This window comes from Thermobia domestica, chromosome 13 (assembly GCF_964235325.1).
Source record: "Thermobia domestica chromosome 13, izTheDome1.hap1.1, whole genome shotgun sequence".
Classification (NCBI taxonomy): domain Eukaryota; kingdom Metazoa; phylum Arthropoda; class Insecta; order Zygentoma; family Lepismatidae; genus Thermobia; species Thermobia domestica.
Window position 1 is genome coordinate 30379605 of NC_137466.1, and position 26110 is coordinate 30405714.

Sequence of the window (26110 nt, forward strand, 5' to 3'; positions counted from 1 at the left end):
GTTACATGCATGTTGACGAAAATAACCTAACACATTAAATTTAAAATACATTACTCCCTCGTCGATATATACATAGTCGGCTCTATTTAATTTAAAGGGGGTAAAATGAGAAAGGTAAACACTAGGTCTAATTGACCTGACCAATTGTTTACATAATGATTGCCAAAAATTGATGCCCTGGGGGCACCTTAACGAGGTTTATGGAGGGACCCTTCCCCTGAAAGGGGAAAAGGCCCTAAAACGAACAATAACTAACCCATTCCCCCGCTAGAACTGGTTCAATTTGGAAAAGGGGATAGGAGCCCTTTTAAGCTAACTTAAGCTGCCATTATTATTATTCACTTTACAACCATCAAACCTACGTACATGCGATTACTGAATAAATAATAGAAAGTCACATTTACTTAATACACGAACAACATGCACCAAACAGGTCGTAATTTCCCTAATCCCTACTTGAGTTTGAAATAAAAATAAAAAAAAATAAAGTCACTCTTTCACTGTTGTCTATTCTCGATAGGCAGCAAACATGGCTTCCTAGTAAACAGAACTGGAATTTGTTATTTCACTGAATTGCAGCTTCTTTACCAAAATTTGCGGATTTTTCGGGCTCCTATTTCGTTGTAAATCTTTAACTATTGAATTACATTATATGTTACCTTAGTTGTCCTTGGAAATTGGAATTCTTCCCGAAAAATATGTAGCACAAAATTTACAAGCTGCTCCTTGCAAGGTGTCTTCTATTGTTCTGATAACATTGCGCCGAAAAAGCCAGAGGTAGGAGAATTCCTCCAATCAGAACGAAAACTTTAGCCACGGAAATTACAAAGCAAATAGAAATTTGGCAAATCCAGATATGACCGGATCTGAAAGTGACTATGGACTAGTGAGAGGGGGTGAGGGAAAGATTAGGTACCTGGCCAAAATCTACATTGGTCTGAAATTAAGGAAATTTATATCCAATAACGGAACTATGTTTCGGTATGACGTCAGAATGGTAAACCTTGTAACTATTCAAGTTATATATCCGTAAATGGGATTTACACTTAATCAAAATATAAATAAATATATTATACAGTGGGAATATGGTTACTAATGAAACCTTTGGGTTCATTATATTTAATTCGAAGTAAAGAGAGTAAATAAATTGTGTAACTAAACCGAAATTGAATTAAAAAAAAATTACTAGGTACAGGATGCGTAAAAAAAATTGCCATTACTTTCAACTGTTTCTGTATAAAACTGGAAAAAGGGGTCGTTGTCATAGAAACCACTGTTGCCATAACAACGAATCCTGTCACCGCTCGTCAATCTAAAACTGATTGAAAAAAAAAATCTGCAACAAAAGTGATGCACAGAATAAGTCGTGAGTGGGAACCCTTCACCCCTGGTAGGGATGTTCATGAAGCTATCAGCTTATGCCTAATTATATTGGAATATAATTTCCATTTCTTAATTTCTTAATTTCGAACATACTAGGTTCGATCGAAAAGAGAAAACCTTTTATCGGACTTCTAAGGAAAATAAAATCAAATAAATAAATACATGACCGTGTTTATTACATATAGAATTCCCAGTCACGACCCCCCTTTCAGTTTTATTAAAAATAAATTAGAAGGAGGAGAAGAAGATGAAGAAAAGAAAAAGAAGATAGAAGAGGAAAGATGTAAAGTAAGAAGGTGATAAAGGGGAAGCTGTTACTAAATATTTTGAGGAATATGGTAAAGGAAAGTGAATAATTATCTAATTGTGATCATTTCCAATAGCTATTGGGTGAATGTTTGGTATTAGGGTGATCAAAGATAGACACATGTTAACCCATACATCCCCGATCTAGATCCATTTGACCCCAACTACCGAATTATCCCAATCTAGCTCGGAGATAAACGAGAAAGTTTAATTTTACCGTTTATTCAATATTTCCAGAAGTTCTAGACTAATATCCAATATTTGAAAAATGAACGACGAAGTTGATGGCATGTTAGAAACGACCACAGGAAAAAAAAATCAGAGTATCACATATGTGTCGAAGATTTTGACTTTCACAGTTCTCTCATGATGATCATTCGTTCAGGCTACTTCAGTCCTTTTTACTTCCTTCATAGAGCCAACTTAAGTTAGTATTAACATTCAATGAGTTCAATTGATAACTACCAATAATTATAATAAATTACACATGTATGACAAGATAATGGATGCACTTAATACTAAACCTACATTTCACTCACACACACATTCATACAGGACAATGTATATTTCGGATTGTATTTAGTTAAATTAAACTAACCTAACTACATTGCTATAGACATTTATTACATTTCAATAGAAGAAGATTTAGTTTGACATAACAGAAAAAAATTAATACATGAAAAGAATGTTTCATAAACATTCACAGAAATTCGCTACTTGCAACAAGATCAAATAACACATTTCCCTTTTATATATATATATTAAAAGTTGAATTACATGAAAGAGAATTAAACCAAAGACGAAACAAGAAAAAAGAAGAAAAAAAACTTCAAGGGTCAAGATATATTTAAAATTCAATGCAATGAATACATATCGTTGCAGGCAAAAGAGAAAAAATAATTGGTTAATCATTCAAAAAAAAAACACTTTAGTAATATTTTATTGAGTCTTTGTCTCAATAGGAGACATATCGACAGTTTTATGAGTCTTTGTTTTTACGTCGATAATAGCTTCTTTTTCCAACTCTCTTTACGCACTGTGGTTTGTGTCCATGAGAGTATTCAATTGTTTTTGTTTTAACTATAGACAACTAATTGCTTCATATCACATATATGTATATCTATATTTCTCATTTCGTCACTCGACGCACTTTATCTAAAATTTCAAAGTTTGTTAATATTAAAGAAAAATTATCAAATCCAGTCACAGATATTGGGAACATATTTCCATGTTCCGGTATTCACATTAACTTATTAAACAGCTTTCAGTTCGTTGAATTTAAGATCACTAATTTTTTCCTAGTATAGATCTTGTAGTCAAAAGATTCTAAATATTGAATAGTTTGGTTTCCGATCGTAGGGGATGGATTTGTTTCATGTTTACTGATGGAAAAAGTCGTTGGAGGGGCGCACTGTTTCGTAGGTTGCTAATTTCACTCGCAAAGTAAATTTGGGTAAGGATTAGGGTTATTCTTATTTATCTTACGACCCGCTACTTGTTTTATTCACATGCAGTATTTAACATTATATTCCACTTTAATAGTTACAGAAATTAATAACAACTCAACAAAAAGTAATTTATGACAATTTACGCGGTAATACTATATATCACAAATAGTTGGTTAATACCGGGTGTCAAAAATCTATGGCAACCTAACAAGACCAGGGTAAATATCGAGCCCATTACATACATACTCGCATATATATATATATATTCATATTAATCCATACAATAAATTTCACTTTAATATTTCGTCGACGTTTAAATTCTACATAACCGTTCATATTCGACAAGTATTCATATTTTATAAATATTTATATTTATTTGGCTCAAAGACAAAACAAAAACCCTGACTATCAAAATTCACCTTTTTTTTCTTCATAAGGTTGCAACATTGTATTTCATATGAATAAACCCGATAATCAATAATCATTTTCAATTTACTAAAGATCCGCGTATATATACAAAAAAAATAGATGGTGTTATTTAATGAGTTGATATAAGAGGTGGAAAATGCAACAAATAGAGCAGGCACGTAACTCTTAAAACTATGTAAGTACATATATATATATGTATATAAAAAAAATCAATGTTATTCGAAACTAGTGGGCCCAAACTATTAATACATACACACTATATGACCAATCAATAGAAATAAAAACCAGAAATCAGTAATCAATTGATATAAGTTGTATGATCAATGAATAACGAAGGTTTCTAGGAATCTGAAAGCATAGTGTACCTTCCCGTCAATTTCTCCCGTGGTGGATTGAATATCGCGAAAATGGTCCTGAGTTGTGCTGCAATACCTCCACGAATTGCATCCTTCGATGTCTCAGTTAGTACATACGATCGAAATAAGTGAAATGAATATTGTATGTTTTATGAGTTTCAGAAACCGGGGGGGGGGCCAAGGTTGAAAAATTTGAAAAAAAAAGAAAAAATCTCTAAGTAATGAAGACAGAGAGAGATAGAAAAGAAAGAAGACGAAGAATAGGGGCGCCAAAGACTTAAGTGAGAAATAACTAACGCTACAAAGACAGAAGTCGAATTTCACTCTCAACAAATCCTTAGCCAAAATATTATTAAAATGCCAAAAGGGTGGTCTACTCAAATACGTAGACTCAAGGAGCGCCCTGCTGCCAAGGAGCAAGTCTGTGTCTTGTAAATAATAACTTCACAAGTTATTGCTTGTAAAATTATTATCTAGTAACCGTATCCGGCCCAAACCAACAGGGTCCCGAAAATCGTCCGGAAGGTTAGAGAAGGCGTTAATTTAGGATTTGAAAAGAAAAAAAAAATCATCCGACCACTTGGAAACTAGAAGATTCCAGAATAGTAATGAAATTAGAGTAATAGCTAAGATATCCCTAATTAGTGATTTGCCAAAATTAAAAAAAATTAAATAAACTGAATTTTGGATCGGTGATTTCAATAACCCAAACATCACCGATGGCTACCCTGCGCAGACACGCCACAGTCTGGGATGTCGTTAATTTCCCTCATCTAATTAAACTAAGAAAAGAAACGAAAATACTTAAGGGGACTAGGGGTCGACATCCGGGTACGCTATATTTAGTAGCAGTTAATTTAATCGGATAGTCCGAACTGAGTTATATGAACACTGCACAATAAATAAATAAGGTAAGCAACAAAAAAAAAATCTCGGAGAGGCTATGAATGCTAAAGGTACAAATGACCGAAACCTGTACTTTTCGATGATCACAGGATATAGCAGTTGATTTTCTTAATTATCATTTCTGTCATCCTTTAGAAGTAATTCCCACATGATACTACTCTATCTATTGAAAGGCTTAAGATTTGGGGCTGTTATTATGAGGTACATAAATGCAAAGTAACACACAATTCCCAACTATAATTTACATTCAAGTAGCAAACTCGGTTGGATGAATGCACTGGTGTGGAAGTCAAAACGCGAGAGATTTTTTTTTTCGTAAACATATTCATATTTTCACTATATAAAATTCACTAGGCCTATCCATTTAAATATAGGGGTCGTCATCTCGTTCATATTATATATCATATTATTAACATATCATTACATTCATTCATTATCTACTAATTTTCGCACGAAGTAATATTTTATAAACACCCTATTTCGTACATTTTACACGCAGGCCATACACATATCTACATTACGTAGTAATAAATATATATATATATATAACTATCACAATCTATCACGCTCAAACCACCACACGATCACATTCATCGAACCACGTACTCTTTATTTCGAAGCACCCAAATTGTATTTACCTTGCAGGTTTAAAAAAAAAAATCATACATGTATTTACGAAAAGTTAAATTGTCAATGATTAATCTATTTCTGATTTGTTGATAAAACTGAAGCAACAATGGAATTTTCGACAGCCACGGGAAAAAAGAATTTAATACTACATTTTTAAACAAACAGTAACAGCATATGGGCTTTACTTCTATTAAGAAAATAGGTGTTCTTTATTTCAGCGGATTATTCATTAACTACTGGACCTAGCAAGCTGAAATTTTCAGTACAGTAAGATCTCATGCTATTTTATACGAAGGTATACTCATCCGAACCGAAAACCATGTCCACGGGAAGTAATTTGAGAATAACTGTCCAAAATCAAACAATCTAAATCACTAAGTCATGCGATGTCGTACTGTCAACAAACAATTGACTACCGAAAACTGACGCTATGGCGCTGTAGTGGAGGCATAATTTACCGTGTACTGAAATGTATACTTGTACTCATTAATCAGAAATTTAATATTTACTCTGGTTTATTTATGTTAGAAAAATGGTACTAAATTAAAGCATATTTATACACTGTCCAAATCGAAAATTCACACACTCACACAAAACTACTAACTACATACACCACTGTTAGTACTATACATAAAGACAACTAACTAAACTAAACATGCACCATTTAGTTACATGCATGTTGACGAAAATAACCTAACACATTAAATTTAAAATACATTACTCCCTCGTCGATATATACATAGTCGGCTCTATTTAATTTAAAGGGGGTAAAATGAGAAAGGTAAACACTAGGTCTAATTGACCTGACCAATTGTTTACATAATGATTGCCAAAAATTGATGCCCTGGGGGCACCTTAACGAGGTTTATGGAGGGACCCTTCCCCTGAAAGGGGAAAAGGCCCTAAAACGAACAATAACTAACCCATTCCCCCGCTAGAACTGGTTCAATTTGGAAAAGGGGATAGGAGCCCTTTTAAGCTAACTTAAGCTGCCATTATTATTATTCACTTTACAACCATCAAGCCTACGTACATGCGATTACTGAATAAATAATAGAAAGTCACATTTACTTAATACACGAACAACATGCACCAAACAGGTCGTAATTTCCCTAATCCCTACTTGAGTTTGAAATAAAAAAAAATAAAGTCACTCTTTCACTGTTGTCTATTCTCGATAGGCAGCAAACATGGCTTCCTAGTAAACAGAACTGGAATTTGTTATTTCACTGAATTGCAGCTTCTTTACCAAAATTTGCGGATTTTTCGGGCTCCTATTTCGTTGTAAATCTTTAACTATTGAATTACATTATATGTTACCTTAGTTGTCCTTGGAAATTGGAATTCTTCCCGAAAAATATGTAGCACAAAAATTTACAAGCTGCTCCTTGCCAGGTGTCTTCGTTTGTTCTGATAACATTGCGCCGAAAAAGCCAGAGGTAGGAGAATTCCTCCAATCAGAACGAAAACTTTAGCCGCGGAAATTACAAAGCAAATAGAAATTTGGCAAATCCAGATATGACCGGATCTGAAAGTGACTATGGACTAGTGAGAGGGGGTGAGGGAAAGATTAGGTACCTGGCCAAAATCTACATTGGTCTGAAATTAAGGAAATTTATATCCAATAACGGAACTATGTTTCGGTATGACGTCAGAATGGTAAACCTTGTAACTATTCAAGTTATATATCCGTAAATGGGATTTACACTTAATCAAAATATAAATAAATATATTATACAGTGGGAATATGGTTACTAATGAAACCTTTGGGTTCATTATATTTAATTCGAAGTAAAGAGAGTAAATAAATTGTGTAACTAAACCGAAATTGAATTTAAAAAAAAATTACTAGGTATAGGATGCGTAAAAAAAAAATTGCCATTACTTTCAACTGTAATGGTACATTACAGTTTTCCCCGGCCCATTAACAAAATTTTGTTAGAATAACAAAATTTTGCTAATTGGGAATACTAACTAATGATGCTTGTTAAGTTAATACACTCATTCATCCCATTCAAACGTTACCAGTCACTCTAGGACAGTATATTATATCTACTTGGGGTATTGCGCGAGTAATTCACTACGTTTATCTTCTGTACAATTGAAAATCTTTAAATTTCGAAAATTGTGAGTTCCGATACTTTTTTTTTTCAGTAGTGTTCATATAGCAATAGAACGGACAGAAGTTATAACTGAGAAATCGACAGATACAATTCGTAAGGCTTCAGCCGTCGACTAGCATATCAGATGACATTAGGCCGCAGTTTCCCGACTATCACTTTTATTTAATATTGTTCTAGGCTCACCGTTACCACGCACTTGCGAAGGGACTGAATTCTGGGGTCGATTTACATTATTGTTACTATTATTCTGACTATTACCGTTCTCCCTTCTTCCGTACGCCCTGTTAAAATTCCTCCTGGTGTTATCGCCCCTACCCGGGTTCGATTCCATGTTGGTACGGTCATAGGGACGATAACTCCGGCGATTGTTGAACATGAGCCGATTCCTAAATAGTCGCCGGCCATTATTGTTGTTTTCTGAGCCATACCCACTAGGATAACGAGATCCAGCTTGGGTATAACTCAGGAAATCTGTCTGGCAACTTGCCGTTACCTTCGTCTTCGTCGGTTTTAGAATTTTTGCCTGTCGGGCGAAGTATCGTTTTGGTGGACCACCAACTTCCTTGCCGCACAAGGCAGCTAAACGTGAGGTGACTTCTCGCACCGTTTGGCACAAGTGGGACGCTATGGCCCGGGACTCATCGGGTGGAAGAGCGTTAACTATAATATCTACAAGTTCAGCCTGAGAGGGATGTTCAGCTATCTGATAATATAGTTCGATAATTTTCCAAGCATAGTCCAAGAGGGACCCATACTTGGAGCGATCATACCGGAGTGATTGTAAGTTTCTCTTTTGGAGCCGCTCGATGTGCTCATTACAATATTCTTCTTTGAAAAGAATCAAAAAATCACTAAACGTCCGGATTTGGTATTTAACCGAAGCAAACCATGCGCCCGAAGCGGCGATCAAACATTTTTCAACTATCTGCAGGCGTTCCCCATCAGTAAGTTTATACATGTCTAAATATTGCTGCAGTCTCCGCAGGAAAACTCGAGGTAACCCGTTAGTAATGTTCCCATCGAAAGTGGGAAAACGTTCAATATCCCGGAGGGAAACTTTAGAGCTCATACTATACGGGGCAGGAAAAGAATCCAGTGGAATCAACGCGTTATCCTGAACAGTTGGGGTTGTCACCGGATTTGCCACCGACGGAGTGGTCACTGAACTGAACGCTCCCATATGACCAAGAGAGGTTTTGTAATTTGTGTTGACCATGTAAGGTTCAAACTTAGGACCCACCACGGTAGTAACCGACGGTCCGGCACATCTCCTTTCCCCTCCTGGCAGCACGCTGTACGATTGTACCATTCCAAAGGTAGAGTGAGCATTTACGCTAGTGACTGTTGTAGTCACAACACTCGACTGCATCGGTACATCAAAATTACTCAACCATGATTTCGAGGTTGGCTGATGCGGGGGGCAATACATTGCTGTGTCCCGTGCATCAGGCAACACTTGACTCTTACCCGGGAGGACGTTACTTGTTTCTGGGAGAATTTTCCCTGGAGAATCGCCATCAGGAAAAGGATAGGAGATATCAGACTTGGCGATTTGCAATTTAGTAATATTCCCCTTAATACTGTCTACTTCGGTTTGAATTCGACTAATTCTTTGGTCAACCGACTCTAGTTTAGTTTCTATTGATAGGTCGGATATTACAACATTCAATCTACTTATTTCAGCCTGCTGCTGTTCAACTTTTTGTTCGATGTCACCAAATCTTTTGTTTGTACTCTCAAACCTTATATCTATTTCGTTGAATTTCTTATTTGTTTCGTCTCTGAGCTGCTCGGTAGACTGTTGGGCCCGGTATCTAACCTGCTCTAGTTCCGTAGACGTTTGCTCTTTCAATTTGCTCATCGAAGAAGCAAAGTCTAAACAAATCTGGTCAAATTTATTGTTTAATATCTCGAATCGAGCGTCGGTCTCTCGTTTCGAGGTATCAAACTTCTCATTTATTTCACGTCTCATTTCTGCATTCTCACGCCTCATTTCTGTATTATTTTGTTCCATGTTAGTGAATCTTTCGTTCATATTAGAAAATTTTTCATGCATCATTTCCATCATCTGGCGAATTAATGCAGACGTGTCAGACCCTCCAGATGACATTCCTTCCTTCGGGTTTGCCGTCTGATCCCGAGAATCACTTTGATTTTCACTCTTTTCCTCATCGTCGAGGTCAGATATCTCCGCTGGAGATATTTGGCCTCGGTCCTTTTCACACTCCTCACAATATTTCATTATTTCGCCGGTTTGAACTTTTTCTGCATTTTCAGCAGTATCGTCCAAATTGGAGCAAGCAAAGTGGATCCATTTTAGTCCACAACCGGTACATCTTATAAGTCTCCGCGGGGCGCGAGATCTTTTCTCTTTTTCGTTTAATGTGCATTGAGTGCACGTGACATCACACTCGTCCTGTGACACAACAACCTTTTTTGTTGCCATAGTTTTGAGACACTTTACACTTTACAAAAGACAAGATATATATCAGAAATACACATATACTATAAAATACTTATTCGCTATCCAGACAAGTATTATTCATGAATTAAAGGACTCCCATTCTCTTTCCTTCCTTGAAACCCTTCTAGCGTTTAGTTCTATTTTAGAAAAATTTTGACACTCCTTCTCTTTTTCCCCCTTAGAAAAGGAAACAAAAATGACAAAGTAGCCAACGACTCTACTTGTTTCACTTGACTATAAAATTTCTCGTATTAATTTCAATGTTGTAATCAATTCAACATGCCTTCAACCTCACTCTTTGACATTCTTAAAAAAAATTTCAAATCTATCGGTCGCCATTTAAACGGAGATCCGTTGCCATGGGAACAAGCGTTGCCATGACAACCATTCTTGTCGCGGTTCACCAATTCAAACTGATTGGCATGATAACTGGTATTATTCAATAAGCATTTTCAGATCCGTTACCACAGTAAACATGGTTACCATGGCAACAATCTTGTCACGTGTCGCCATTCTAAAACTGGAAAAAGGGGTCGTTGTCATAGAAACCACTGTTGCCATAACAACGAATCCTGTCACCGCTCGTCAATCTAAAACTGATTGAAAAAAAAAAATCTGCAACAAAAGTGATGCACAGAATAAGTCGTGAGTGGGAACCCTTCACCCCTGGTAGGGATGTTCATGAAGCTATCAGCTTATGCCTAATTATATTGGAATATAATTTCCATTTCTTAATTTCTTAATTTCGAACATACTAGGTTCGATCGAAAAGAGAAAACCTTTTATCGGACTTCTAAGGAAAATAAAATCAAATAAATAAATACATGACCGTGTTTATTACATATAGAATTCCCAGTCACTACCCCCCTTTCAGTTTTATTAAAAAGAAATTAGAAGGAGGAGAAGAAGATGAAGAAAAGAAAAAGAAGATAGAAGAGGAAAGATGTAAAGTAAGAAGGTGATAAAGGGGAAGCTGTTACTAAATATTTTGAGGAATATGGTAAAGGAAAGTGAATAATTATCTAATTGTGATCATTTCCAATAGCTATTGGGTGAATGTTTGGTATTAGGGTGATCAAAGATAGACACATGTTAACCCATACATCCCCGATCTAGATCCATTTGACCCCAACTACCGAATTATCCCAATCTAGCTCGGAGATAAACGAGAAAGTTTAATTTTACCGTTTATTCAATATTTCCAGAAGTTCTAGACTAATATCCAATATTTGAAAAATGAACGACGAAGTTGATGGCATGTTAGAAACGACCACAGGAAAAAAAAAATCAGAGTATCACATATGTGTCGAAGATTTTGACTTTCACAGTTCTCTCATGATGATCATTCGTTCAGGCTACTTCAGTCCTTTTTACTTCCTTCATAGAGCCAACTTAAGTTAGTATTAACATTCAATGAGTTCAATTGATAACTACCAATAATTATAATAAATTACACATGTATGACAAGATAATGGATGCACTTAATACTAAACCTACATTTCACTCACACACACATTCATACAGGACAATGTATATTTCGGATTGTATTTAGTTAAATTAAACTAACCTAACTACATTGCTATAGACATTTATTACATTTCAATAGAAGAAGATTTAGTTTGACATAACAGAAAAAATTTAATACATGAAAAGAATGTTTCATAAACATTCACAGAAATTCGCTACTTGCAACAAGATCAAATAACACATTTCCCTTTTATATATATATATTAAAAGTTGAATTACATGAAAGAGAATTAAACCAAAGACGAAACAAGAAAAAAGAAGAAAAAAAAAACTTCAAGGGTCAAGATATATTTAAAATTCAATGCAATGAATACATATCGTTGCAGGCAAAAGAGAAAAAATAATTGGTTAATCATTCAAAAAAAAAACACTTTAGTAATATTTTATTGAGTCTTTGTCTCAATAGGAGACATATCGACAGTTTTATGAGTCTTTGTTTTTACGTCGATAATAGCTTCTTTTTCCAACTCTCTTTACGCACTGTGGTTTGTGTCCATGAGAGTATTCAATTGTTTTTGTTTTAACTATAGACAACTAATTGCTTCATATCACATATATGTATATCTATATTTCTCATTTCGTCACTCGACGCACTTTATCTAAAATTTCAAAGTTTGTTAATATTAAAGAAATATTATCAAATCCAGTCACAGATATTGGGAACATATTTCCATGTTCCGGTATTCACATTAACTTATTAAACAGCTTTCAGTTCGTTGAATTTAAGATCACTAATTTTTTCCTAGTATAGATCTTGTAGTCAAAAGATTCTAAATATTGAATAGTTTGGTTTCCGATCGTAGGGGATGGATTTGTTTCATGTTTACTGATGGAAAAAGTCGTTGGAGGGGCGCACTGTTTCGTAGGTTGCTAATTTCACTCGCAAAGTAAATTTGGGTAAGGATTAGGGTTATTCTTATTTATCTTACGACCCGCTACTTGTTTTATTCACATGCAGTATTTAACATTATATTCCACTTTAATAGTTACAGAAATTAATAACAACTCAACAAAAAGTAATTTATGACAATTTACGCGGTAATACTATATATCACAAATAGTTGGTTAATACCGGGTGTCAAAAATCTATGGCAACCTAACAAGACCAGGGTAAATATCGAGCCCATTACATACATACTCGCATATATATATATATATTCATATTAATCCATACAATAAATTTCACTTTAATATTTCGTCGACGTTTAAATTCTACATAACCGTTCATATTCGACAAGTATTCATATTTTATAAATATTTATATTTATTTGGCTCAAAGACAAAACAAAAACCCTGACTATCAAAATTCACCTTTTTTTTCTTCATAAGGTTGCAACATTGTATTTCATATGAATAAACCCGATAATCAATAATCATTTTCAATTTACTAAAGATCCGCGTATATATACAAAAAAAAATAGATGGTGTTATTTAATGAGTTGATATAAGAGGTGGAAAATGCAACAAATAGAGCAGGCACGTAACTCTTAAAACTATGTAAGTACATATATATATGTATATAAAAAAAATCAATGTTATTCGAAACTAGTGGGCCCAAACTATTAATACATACACACTATATGACCAATCAATAGAAATAAAAACCAGAAATCAGTAATCAATTGATATAAGTTGTATGATCAATGAATAACGAAGGTTTCTAGGAATCTGAAAGCATAGTGTACCTTCCCGTCAATTTCTCCCGTGGTGGATTGAATATCGCGAAAATGGTCCTGAGTTGTGCTGCAATACCTCCACGAATTGCATCCTTCGATGTCTCAGTTAGTACATACGATCGAAATAAGTGAAATGAATATTGTATGTTTTATGAGTTTCAGAAACCGGGGGGGGGGGGCAAGGTTGAAAAATTTGAAAAAAAAAGAAAAAATCTCTAAGTAATGAAGACAGAGAGAGAGATAGAAAAGAAAGAAGACGAAGAATAGGGGCGCCAAAGACTTAAGTGAGAAATAACTAACGCTACAAAGACAGAAGTCGAATTTCACTCTCAACAAATCCTTAGCCAAAATATTATTAAAATGCCAAAAGGGTGGTCTACTCAAATACGTAGACTCAAGGAGCGCCCTGCTGCCAAGGAGCAAGTCTGTGTCTTGTAAATAATAACTTCACAAGTTATTGCTTGTAAAATTATTATCTAGTAACCGTATCCGGCCCAAACCAACAGGGTCCCGAAAATCGTCCGGAAGGTTAGAGAAGGCGTTAATTTAGGATTTGAAAAGAAAAAAAAAATCATCCGACCACTTGGAAACTAGAAGATTCCAGAATAGTAATGAAATTAGAGTAATAGCTAAGATATCCCTAATTAGTGATTTGCCAAAATTAAAAAAAAATTAAATAAACTGAATTTTGGATCGGTGATTTCAATAACCCAAACATCACCGATGGCTACCCTGCGCAGACACGCCACAGTCTGGGATGTCGTTAATTTCCCTCATCTAATTAAACTAAGAAAAGAAACGAAAATACTTAAGGGGACTAGGGGTCGACATCCGGGTACGCTATATTTAGTAGCAGTTAATTTAATCGGATAGTCCGAACTGAGTTATATGAACACTGCACAATAAATAAATAAGGTAAGCAACAAAAAAAAAATCTCGGAGAGGCTATGAATGCTAAAGGTACAAATGACCGAAACCTGTACTTTTCGATGATCACAGGATATAGCAGTTGATTTTCTTAATTATCATTTCTGTCATCCTTTAGAAGTAATTCCCACATGATACTACTCTATCTATTGAAAGGCTTAAGATTTGGGGCTGTTATTATGAGGTACATAAATGCAAAGTAACACACAATTCCCAACTATAATTTACATTCAAGTAGCAAACTCGGTTGGATGAATGCACTGGTGTGGAAGTCAAAACGCGAGAGATTTTTTTTTTTCGTAAACATATTCATATTTTCACTATATAAAATTCACTAGGCCTATCCATTTAAATATAGGGGTCGTCATCTCGTTCATATTATATATCATATTATTAACATATCATTACATTCATTCATTATCTACTAATTTTCGCACGAAGTAATATTTTATAAACACCCTATTTCGTACATTTTACACGCAGGCCATACACATATCTACATTACGTAGTAATAAATATATATATATATATAACTATCACAATCTATCACGCTCAAACCACCACACGATCACATTCATCGAACCACGTACTCTTTATTTCGAAGCACCCAAATTGTATTTACCTTGCAGGTTTAAAAAAAAAAATCATACATGTATTTACGAAAAGTTAAATTGTCAATGATTAATCTATTTCTGATTTGTTGATAAAACTGAAGCAACAATGGAATTTTCGACAGCCACGGGAAAAAAGAATTTAATACTACATTTTTAAACAAACAGTAACAGCATATGGGCTTTACTTCTATTAAGAAAATAGGTGTTCTTTATTTCAGCGGATTATTCATTAACTACTGGACCTAGCAAGCTGAAATTTTCAGTACAGTAAGATCTCATGCTATTTTATACGAAGGTATACTCATCCGAACCGAAAACCATGTCCACGGGAAGTAATTTGAGAATAACTGTCCAAAATCAAACAATCTAAATCACTAAGTCATGCGATGTCGTACTGTCAACAAACAATTGACTACCGAAAACTGACGCTATGGCGCTGTAGTGGAGGCATAATTTACCGTGTACTGAAATGTATACTTGTACTCATTAATCAGAAATTTAATATTTACTCTGGTTTATTTATGTTAGAAAAATGGTACTAAATTAAAGCATATTTATACACTGTCCAAATCGAAAATTCACACACTCACACAAAACTACTAACTACATACACCACTGTTAGTACTATACATAAAGACAACTAACTAAACTAAACATGCACCATTTAGTTACATGCATGTTGACGAAAATAACCTAACACATTAAATTTAAAATACATTACTCCCTCGTCGATATATACATAGTCGGCTCTATTTAATTTAAAGGGGGTAAAATGAGAAAGGTAAACACTAGGTCTAATTGACCTGACCAATTGTTTACATAATGATTGCCAAAAATTGATGCCCTGGGGGCACCTTAACGAGGTTTATGGAGGGACCCTTCCCCTGAAAGGGGAAAAGGCCCTAAAACGAACAATAACTAACCCATTCCCCCGCTAGAACTGGTTCAATTTGGAAAAGGGGATAGGAGCCCTTTTAAGCTAACTTAAGCTGCCATTATTATTATTCACTTTACAACCATCAAGCCTACGTACATGCGATTACTGAATAAATAATAGAAAGTCACATTTACTTAATACACGAACAACATGCACCAAACAGGTCGTAATTTCCCTAATCCCTACTTGAGTTTGAAATAAAAAAAATAAAGTCACTCTTTCACTGTTGTCTATTCTCGATAGGCAGCAAACATGGCTTCCTAGTAAACAGAACTGGAATTTGTTATTTCACTGAATTGCAGCTTCTTTACCAAAATTTGCGGATTTTTCGGGCTCCTATTTCGTTGTAAATCTTTAACTATTGAATTACATTATATGTTACCTTAGTTGTCCTTGGAAATTGGAATTCTTCCCGAAAAATATGTAGCACAAAAATTTACAAGCTGCTCCTTGCCAGGTGTCTTCGTTTGTTCTGATAACATTGCGCCGAAAAAGCCAGAGGTAGGAGAATTCCTCCAATCAGAACGAAAACTTTAGCCGCGGAAATTACAAAGCAAATAGAAATTTGGCAAATCCAGATATGACCGGATCTGAAAGTGACTATGGACTAGTTAGAGGGGGTGAGGGAAAGATTAGGTACCTGGCCAAAATCTACATTGGTCTGAAATTAAGGAAATTTATATCCAATAACGGAACTATGTTTCGGTATGACGTCAGAATGGTAAACCTTGTAACTATTCAAGTTATATATCCGTAAATGGGATTTACACTTAATCAAAATATAAATAAATATATTATACAGTGGGAATATGGTTACTAATGAAACCTTTGGGTTCATTATATTTAATTCGAAGTAAAGAGAGTAAATAAATTGTGTAACTAAACCGAAATTGAATTAAAAAAAAAATTACTAGGTATAGGATGCGTAAAAAAAAAATTGCCATTACTTTCAACTGTAATGGTACATTACACCAAATTTAACTACTTCCGGTTAACCACTTCCGGTTTACTGAGCCTAATTTATTTTCCAGGGGTGAGGTATAATCAGCTGAGTCAATTGATATACAGATTGTTCGTTGCTGATTATACCCCACCCCCGGGAACTAAATTAGACTCAGTAAACCAGAGGTGGTTGTCCGGAAGTAGTAAAAATTGGTATCGATCGATTTGCTTTGTCAAGCTGAATTGATTGATATATAGATTGTATATGTTTCGTTGCTGATTATACCCCACCCCCGAAAACTAAATTAGACTCAGTAAACCGGAAGTGGTTAACCGGAAGTAGTTAAATTTGGTATCGATCGATTTGTTTTGTCAAGCTGAATCGATTGATATATAGATTGTATATGTTTCGTTGCTGATTATACCCACCCCCGAAAACTAACTTAGACTCAGTAAACCGGAAGTGGTTAACCGGAAGTAGTTAAATTTGGTATTGATTTGTTTTGTCAAGCTGAATCGATTGATATATAGATTGTATATGTTTCGTTGCTGATTATACCCCACCCCCGAAAACTAACTTAGACTCAGTAAACCGGAAGTAGTTAAATTTGATATCGATCGATTTGTTTTGTCAAGCTGAATCGATTGATATATAGATTGTATATGTTTCGTTCCTGATTATACCCCACCCCCGGATACTAAATTATTCCCCATGCCGTAAACGTTGCCAACACCTAGTAGCCCACTTGCCGATAAATGTCGATCGTCGCTATAGCGACGTGTCGAAGGACTGCCGCTAGTGTGCCACTGGCGGCAGAGTTTCGTCGAGTCGAAAGAGATATCTAAAGTCGGAGCATTGAAGTTACCACCGCATAGCAGGACGAAGTCATTTTGGTCCGCGCTTCTTCGATTCGTCGCGGAGAATTGCGAAGGGACCAACACGAACTATCGCTAGACATGTGCATGCGGTTATTGTTATATATTATTTTTCCTGACGAATTCTTCCTAAAGTGAGCTACGGGGGTCAAGAATAACCCCTGCCTCTACATCATGAAGTGAAAAATCTTGAGATGAGTGCGTATAATTGTATGATTTTAGATGACAACTGTAGCCAATCACTTGAAAGTGAATATGAGAGAACCATAAAATAAAGTAAATAGGCGCGCGTCGTTTTATTATAAAATTACATGGCGAACGGGTTTTATCTAATCGCAAACGGTTATCGTCGAATATACACAGTTACAGGACCACTCTGATTAGCTAAATTAAAAATACCTCAACGATTTATGCCTCTATTTTTTTCTCTCTTTTGCTAGCCCTTGGGCTAGCTACCCTGTAGAGGGCTACACCCTCTTTAAGGAAAGGGATGGAATGGAAATTAAGGAATTAAAAGTTATAATCGGTGGGCTAAGAGTTATGCCTCTACAAGCGATGTTTTCTATATAGCCTGCGTGGCCAAGTCTTAAGAGCACGCGCTTAGTAATCCAAAGGTTGGTGATTTGCGCCTCCCCTCAGGCACATATATCTATATCTATATCTATATCTATCCTTCTATCTATCTATCTATCTATCTATCTATCTATCTATATATATATATATATATATATATATATATATATATATATATATATATATATATATATATATATATTACTTTTTAAAATTGTTTTTTAGACTCTTCTTAATGTAACAAATTACGCACATAGGTAATTTCACATATTTTGGGGGAGTAAGTTTGTTGTTCATTGGCATTTCGTCGCGTCTCTGCCGCTGGTGGTATAATTTTCAAAATGAAAGTGGGGCCACCGCGGATCGTCGCTGCGGGGCCGCCAATGTTTGGCGAGATATTTCTAGTTACCCATCGGTGGTCCCCTGATGCCTACGGCATGGGGATAGGTAGTCTTACATAGTATTTTGAGAACATGTGGCCGTGCGTTGTGTGCAACATGAGAGCATCATATCTATTGACCAAACTGGATGCATACGAATAAGTTTTCTGTGCATTTTATGGAGTTCAGCATTGTAACGATCCCAGTACTGGTCTCGCTTTGATAGAGAAAGATATGATCCATGACGATCACCATAGATAGTCATATCAACAATAACACATTATGCGGGTGGAATAATAGTTCTGGAAATTAATCATTTCCCAACAACTGTTTTGATTGTTTACAATTGTCGTGGGAAATACGTTTTTCTTCAAAATTGACAATCCGATACAAATTTCATTAACCCAAACTAAAAAGAAAAGAAAGAAAAAAGAAAAGAACGCATACATTCACACGGCGATTTTTGTTGACTGATGACAGTCAGTGGCGAAGCGTAATCCCACAAATAGATTTGGTTGCATTGAGTTTAACGTCCCACGGTTATGCCTGCTAGGCTAAAGGAGACCCATAAACAGAGTAGGCTCGATAAATTAATAACATAAATAACATTTAATGTATCATAAAATCTTTTAAATCATAATCAGAATTCTATTTTTCTTATTGAGCTAAACAAAAAGCCTATTAAATCTATTTATTTTGAAGAACTTTCTTAGCTATGTTTCTAAAACTGTTTAATTAAATTTATGTGTATGTATACATAGTAATTTTTTGTTGTTATTATTTAATTTAACAAGAAATAATGAATGTTTATACAAGTAAAGGTAGACGGAAAGTAGTCTATTATTATTATTCAACAAATATCCACATGAGGTAAACATGCAATATAAATTAATTGAATATTCCTATTTAACACCACTCCAAATATTTTGAAGAAGTGCAGTTCATATTTTCTTCTGTCTGAGATTTGCAGGAGGGATGAGGAGAATTTCCTCCTCACTTGCTGTTTTCATTTCCTGTATATTTGAAAATGGAGGGAGAGAAAAAGAAAGTACATTCTTACAGTTAGCTGTCAAATTTCTTGAATAAGCGTTTGTTACTTGCATCCCCCACTTTAAAGTGAGTTCAATACTGCATCTAATTAATGCATGCTCAGAAGGAACTTCATTTGAACCAACACAAGATATTTAATATTGTATTTTATGCAGTGCCATATTTAAAGGGGTGGCTTCCGGATTGAAATACTCATCGAAATTTTATCCCAACTTTTTATTATTTTATATATATTGCAGAATTTTCACATTTCCATGATTAAAGTTAGCAAAGTCCCTCCCAAAACAAGCAAAACCCCTTGAAACAAAATAGTAAATACCCCACTGATTCCATGAAATGGAAAACTGAACTAAAATTACACACAAATATTATTATTTTATGGTGTACGGTAGCGTTTCCTAAATTTATATATAGACCCTATGTTTAATATATCAGACTTACAGTATATTCTACAAGCTATTATAAACCAGGCCCCATGTAGGAAAAAATAAGCTTCTCTGAATCACTCCTAAGAGTATATACCTAAATTAAACAAATTATCACTAATAGAAACACATACTTGTACAGAGAAACTTCTTACTCTGTGTTAAGGAAATCATTTTATAACATATTAGCATTGAAAGATGCCTTCAACGCTAAAACTAAACTCCCAAGGGCGAGCCTTCACACCTCTCAACAATGCGTAATAGCTTTGCTCCCTGAGCAGCATAGCCTGTAAGACTGTCTAGCGAGCTAGTGAGGCTCAGACGGAAGGGTCTCCCAAGTGTTTCCAATCTACAATTTTGTTACTGAAAAAGTAGAAATGTTTAAGGATTGACTTTATTTTGTAAGACACCAGAGGTAAAGAAAATATATGGTAGAAAACAGGGTAGGCCCGGCCTCAGAGCCTCACAGTACGTTTCGCTACTGATGACAATTCTGTAAAACCCATGATTCTAACCTTTCCACTTTACCTATTATGTGAAGCCTCCAAACGATGGTGGTGTGGTATATGTCAAACTTACCTGCAATTGCACGCATATTTTGGAGGTTCTAGTTTCAGAGTATTCCTTAGAAGCGCATCAGAACATGTTACTAAGTAGCTGCTTGGATCATTTACAAGTTGTACTACTGGTACGGAAGTTTGAAATCCCACGGCGTCTGATGTGTTCCTTCCCCACTGTTAGCTCAAATGTACTGTTAATGTTCTTCGCGGCTAGACATGCAGAATGCCCGAATTCAAAACCATAAAGCAAGATTAATTGGTATGTTTTCAGTAATGCATTTCCACACGATTCTGCTCAACAACAATTGCTTTCTCAGTAAGTGGGCACTCCAGCTTGTTTTCTAAATATGTACGACAATAGTGACGTTGTATGCATGACCTCGGTTGATTTGTTGATTGTCACACAGAGGGTGGTTTTCCACTAGACGTAAAGTTGGATGTTTCAATCTCACCAAAACAATACACAATAACAACTGTGAAAACAAGATACTGTATCTTTTAAACAGCTCGTACTGAATAGTGTGCTCTATAAAATAATAACAAAACTCCTTACCTGTCTGCATTGTGAAAATAATGAATGAGGACGTCATGACGAAAGTAGTATCGTCCACCGATAAATCGTATATCCATGGCACAGGCCGGAATTCTGTTGGTTCTTCTGACGAATTTTTCGCGACGGCAGTGGCTGTTGCCGTGGTTTCTTCTACAGTGGTAGACATTGTGGATCGTTTCAGTGGAAGCGGTTTTAGGGGTCAGAAGGAAGAAAAGAAAGTGATCAGGGTTGGAGGATGTTAATGAGTTCGTAAGTCTAGAAGACGGAGGATGTATTTATCCTGAAATAGATATGTAAAAACAAGTTTGAGTAAACAAAATTGCCCATCCTACGTATATATTTATTACAGAAAAAGTACAAATTTATTTGAAACAATGTAAAGTTAGAGCTAAAATTGAGTATTTCCGAGCATGTATCGCCTGTAGAAAACACTGTTTCAGTGACGCGCAATTTGAAAATAAAACTCCATATTCGCGTTATTTCTGGAAGAGTGTTATTTCTCCGCTACTGATTTGGCGTAGAATACCGGTTAGGAAAAACTCTCTAACGCTAGATCAGTGATATACACTGAGAGACCATGATATTCAAGGAAAGCAGGCTAATTCGAAGAGGTAGACTCAGAACCAAAGTACCTTATAGTAGTTAATTTCGTTTTCCTCATAATTCTTTTATAAAGTATTTCTATAGTAGACAGTGACGTACTTAGGGGTGACTATCGGGCTTAACCCCCCCACAATAGATACATTTATATATAGTACATATAATAACTGTATACCTACATAGACCCAGTATATATACACTCACTCAGGAAAATGTGCATAGTCCCCCCTAAACAAAACCCTAAATACGCCACTAATAATAGATCTTTTCCTTCTAGAATACGGTTGACACCTCTATCTCAAAGAAAATTAGTTACTAACGACTACATTTGACAAAGACATGATTTTAATAACGTAGAGGTGTTAATTCGTAAACTGAAGTCCATTTGTTGATAAGTCCTTTCGTTTCCGAGATACAGTCGGAACACTTCCAAAATCGATTTCTTTCGATTCACTAACAGACAAATCTTGACACAAAGCAATCGGATGAAACGGAAACGAGGATGTAATTTCGAAACTAGAAGTACTTCGTTAGTAGGTAAATCTTTTTGTGTATAATTTTCTTACTTCAGATGATACATCATCATAACCAAGTATGAATAAAAGTAGATAATTAAAAAAAAAAAAAAAAAACGACGTGTAATAACGCTATAAGAATATCCCATTGGAAGCAATATATTCAATATGCTTAAGAAAATATTGCGTATTTGGAAAACGTCAAATATTTTTTACACGATTTCAACAGATGAATATGCCGATTTATGAATGAAATACATTCGTCGTATCTCCAATGCTTGCTTGGCAGGACTTCCCTCTCCGGATAGAATTTATAATCAAATTTTCACATGCTTTCTCATCGATGCACGTAGTTAAATGTTAAATGTTAAATTAAAATGTTAGATATGATGTTAAATGATAATATGTTAAATTCCTCCTGCAATAGTTGGGATTTGTTTGCGTAGATCTTAGATTTCAAAAACCTCAGAGGAAGTAGGAGCACGGAGTAAGGCCATATGACGTAGTTGAACAATTTTTGTCACCATTTCGCGAGATAACCCAATCTGGGAAGATCCCACGCAGAAAGAAAATTGTCTTGTAGGAGATATTGGAAGTATCGCCCTCTTGTTGAAAGTGCATCTGTTCAATTTCCCCCCAAATGCGAACATACGAGTAATGCCATATTGCTCTATCATTCTCCATTATTTTAACAGTATTTCGAAACTCACTATTTCTTTGTTTAGCTCTCTTGTAAGTTACAACAAACGTTGATAAGGAAATTTATAAGAACCTTGTTATCAACGCAATCACAAGACATATTGCATGTATAAATCAAACTTTGCATTGTTGAATAGGAACACACTTATTGAAACGAATAAAATTATGCCTTTTTTCCACAAGAAGTATTTCATTAAAGATATTAAATTCGTTGATTTTGTTGCGACACTATTTATTGTTCGTTAGGATTGAAACGAAGGCTTTCAGCGTTACTACTCGTCACGAAACTAAAGTCTACGACGCTATTGGTAATCTCATCTCATAAATAAGATTGTTGAAGAAGAAAAGAAAATTTATAACGTTTCACAAAGGTCCAGAGACAATAAAACTGTTTCGTTAGACTTTATCATCGTTAGCTCATCTTTAAAGATCGTTTACACAATCTCGATGGACATTTATCTTTTCAATGAGCTCGGTGTCAGGTTTCTACCCACACGGAACAAACTTAACGAACGAGAAACGATGGATACACGTGGATGATATTCTCAAATCAATAGATGATAGAGTTTTAAGTCAATTAAAAAAAATACTAGTTCTGAAGTATTCCTCTAAGTAAAGATAATAATCACTGATGATTTTAGATTTCCCCAAGGGAGAGGGAGTATCCAATAAACGAATGTGAAATGCTGTGAAGCTCCGCGTTGTTTAACTGTTTAACTTGTTCTAACGAAAATTCACCCGTTTGCAAGTAGCTTTTTGATTTGAAATTTCCTCAAAACTTTGTTTCTGAATAAATCTTGATTCCTACAGTTCTTCATTCGGGGAGTATGATGGCTCAGTGGTAGAGTGCTTATCTCTGGTGCGTGGCGTCTCTGGTTCGATCCCAGCCAAGTAAGTTTGTACTTTACAACATCGTGTCCGTGATTTTTCTCGGAGTACTCCCGTTCCCTCTCACTATCTGGTTCCATCAATTCTTCCATCATAATTCACTTTCTTTAATCATCGTCTCTTTTAGCCTAAAGAGCATAACCGTGGACGTTAAACTCAAAGATTTCATTTCATTTCAAGTTCTTTATTAGCCAACAATAAATATCCACTTTTATACAATATGATTAAAGTATTATACTTTCATCAAATGTTAATTTCTTTCGATATCGTTTCCAATGTTAAACTACGAGGCACGTGCACAAAATAAGTGTACAGCTCACAGATGACGAGAAGAACCCTAAAACAGGGGAAGCGGGGAAAGGTCAACGACACGGACAAGTCCATTTTCGGTTTTTGAGGTGTGGTCTATACTTAGATGTCGTCTGCTACTCCGGGTAAAGTTATATGTGTGCTATTCCGTGGTGTCATTTGAAACCCCCGTTCGAAAAGTGGGCGAGCCCATACCTACGTCACACTACTTCTGCTAAGGTTCTTCTCATCATCTGTGAGCTGTACTAGCGCCCTCGCAGGCAGAGGGAATTTGTTATTGCTATAATGGAAGTGTAGCTTATTAGGTCCTACCGTTTCCAGCGAGCCCACTCACGCGTCAGTACGTCCAAAACTGTGGCCACAGTAACGTCTCCCGTGAAAGATGTCGATAAAATCTGACGCCAAGTGCGAGATTCGCAGCGTAATTCGTCATCTCGTTGTGAAGAGAAAATCTTCGTCTGAAGTTTCTAGCGACATCAATTCAGTTTATGGCAAAGGAATTATGAATCGTACGAGTGTGTTTAAGTGGTGTCGTGAATTTACAAACGGTCGTAGTGATGTGCACGATGAACAAAGGAGTGGAATATAGTCAATTTTGACTGATACGCACATTCTCGAAACCTAGCGCCTTCGGACTATCATCTGTTCACCTCCCTGAAGATGCACGTGGGTGGGAAAAAGTGGTCAACTGATGAGGAAGCGAAGGTCGAGATGATGAATTGGACAAAATAAGTGGCGGGAGACTTCTTTGATTAAGGCATAAAAAAAATTAATCCCTCGTCTCACTAAGTGCATCGAGAGGGATGGTGACTACATAGAAAAATATTTCACATATTTACTGACGTAAGCATGCAAAAGTTTTGTTTTAAATATTTTTTGAAACCTAAAAGAATCTAGTTTACTTATTTTCTGGAAGTATCTCATATTAACTACTATAATGAAGTTAAAGTATAGAACACGATCAATGGTTAGGCTAATGAACATTGTGATGCGATGTTGATGTGTAGTAAAGAAGTATGGCTAAGTAAATGCAGTAAATGGTGCGTAGCTTTATTGACTGCACAAACTGACATCAATGTATACAATGAAGTGGCTCTCTCATTTGCTAACAGCATTTGAAATAAATTCGAAGTGCCGTCTTCAAACAAAGTAAACGCCTAATATACAAAGATATTAGTTCTCGATAACAAGAAAATATAATTTTACAATATTTCTTAGGTCACAAAAAGGAAAAAGAAAAACATATATATAAACGAATCGAATTGAGAACCTCCTCCTCTTTTTTCTTCTTTCCAGTCTGTTAAAAAAATACCTGTACACGTTATATACATACTTTTATTAAACACTAGTGTTATGACCACGCTATGATCCCACTCCCTGTGTTCGATTTCCCCTCATCTTCAATATTGAATGCAGGTAAGTAATACAAACGCAGCTTCATAGTTCTGCGATCATCTTCGAAGATTTCTTAAAAAAAAAAAAAAAAAATCTTTCTTAAGGTGTGCAAAACCCCGCCCTATCTGAAGCATAGCATGCAAGAAGAATATTTGTATAAATTATCAAGGTTCTGTACCTTACAATTTAGAGGATTTAACAAATAATAATAATAATAATAATAATAATAATAATAATAATAATAATAATAATAATAATAATAATAATAATAATAATAATAATAATAATAATAATATTCAAAACCTCCTTCCTTTGATGCGAGGAGAATATTTATACAAAAGACCAAGGTTCTATGTATTATACTTTTGGAGATCTGACGAACTTCAAAAATCATTCAAGCTCCTCTCCACCTTCTTACAGATTGTATTTCGCAAAACTCCGTCTTATTTGTTATCGGAGATCTGTTGAGGAGTGAATCAGTCCGAGTCAGAGAGTGTATATATATTTTTCGATATCTAGGTAGTATTAATTTTATTAGTGATGATATGAAATGTGAACGTGAAATATAAGCAAGGATAAGAATGGCGAAAGAAGCCTTTAGGAGGAAGAAAATAATATT

The 26110-nt window shown here is 35.3% G+C and overlaps 1 protein-coding gene across 1 annotated transcript in view; it reads right to left on the reverse strand.

Annotated features, from left to right (window-relative positions):
- The window catches only part of LOC145669149 (putative ammonium transporter 2), a 256714-nt gene that overhangs the window by 167763 nt on the left and 62841 nt on the right, over window positions 1–26110 (reverse strand). Inside the window, exon 2 of the mRNA XM_081737491.1 lies at window positions 21086–21365. Coding sequence (XP_081593617.1) covers window positions 21086–21251 — 166 coding nt within the window. The 5' untranslated portion in view covers window positions 21252–21365. The remainder of the gene's footprint in view (window positions 1–21085; window positions 21366–26110) is intronic.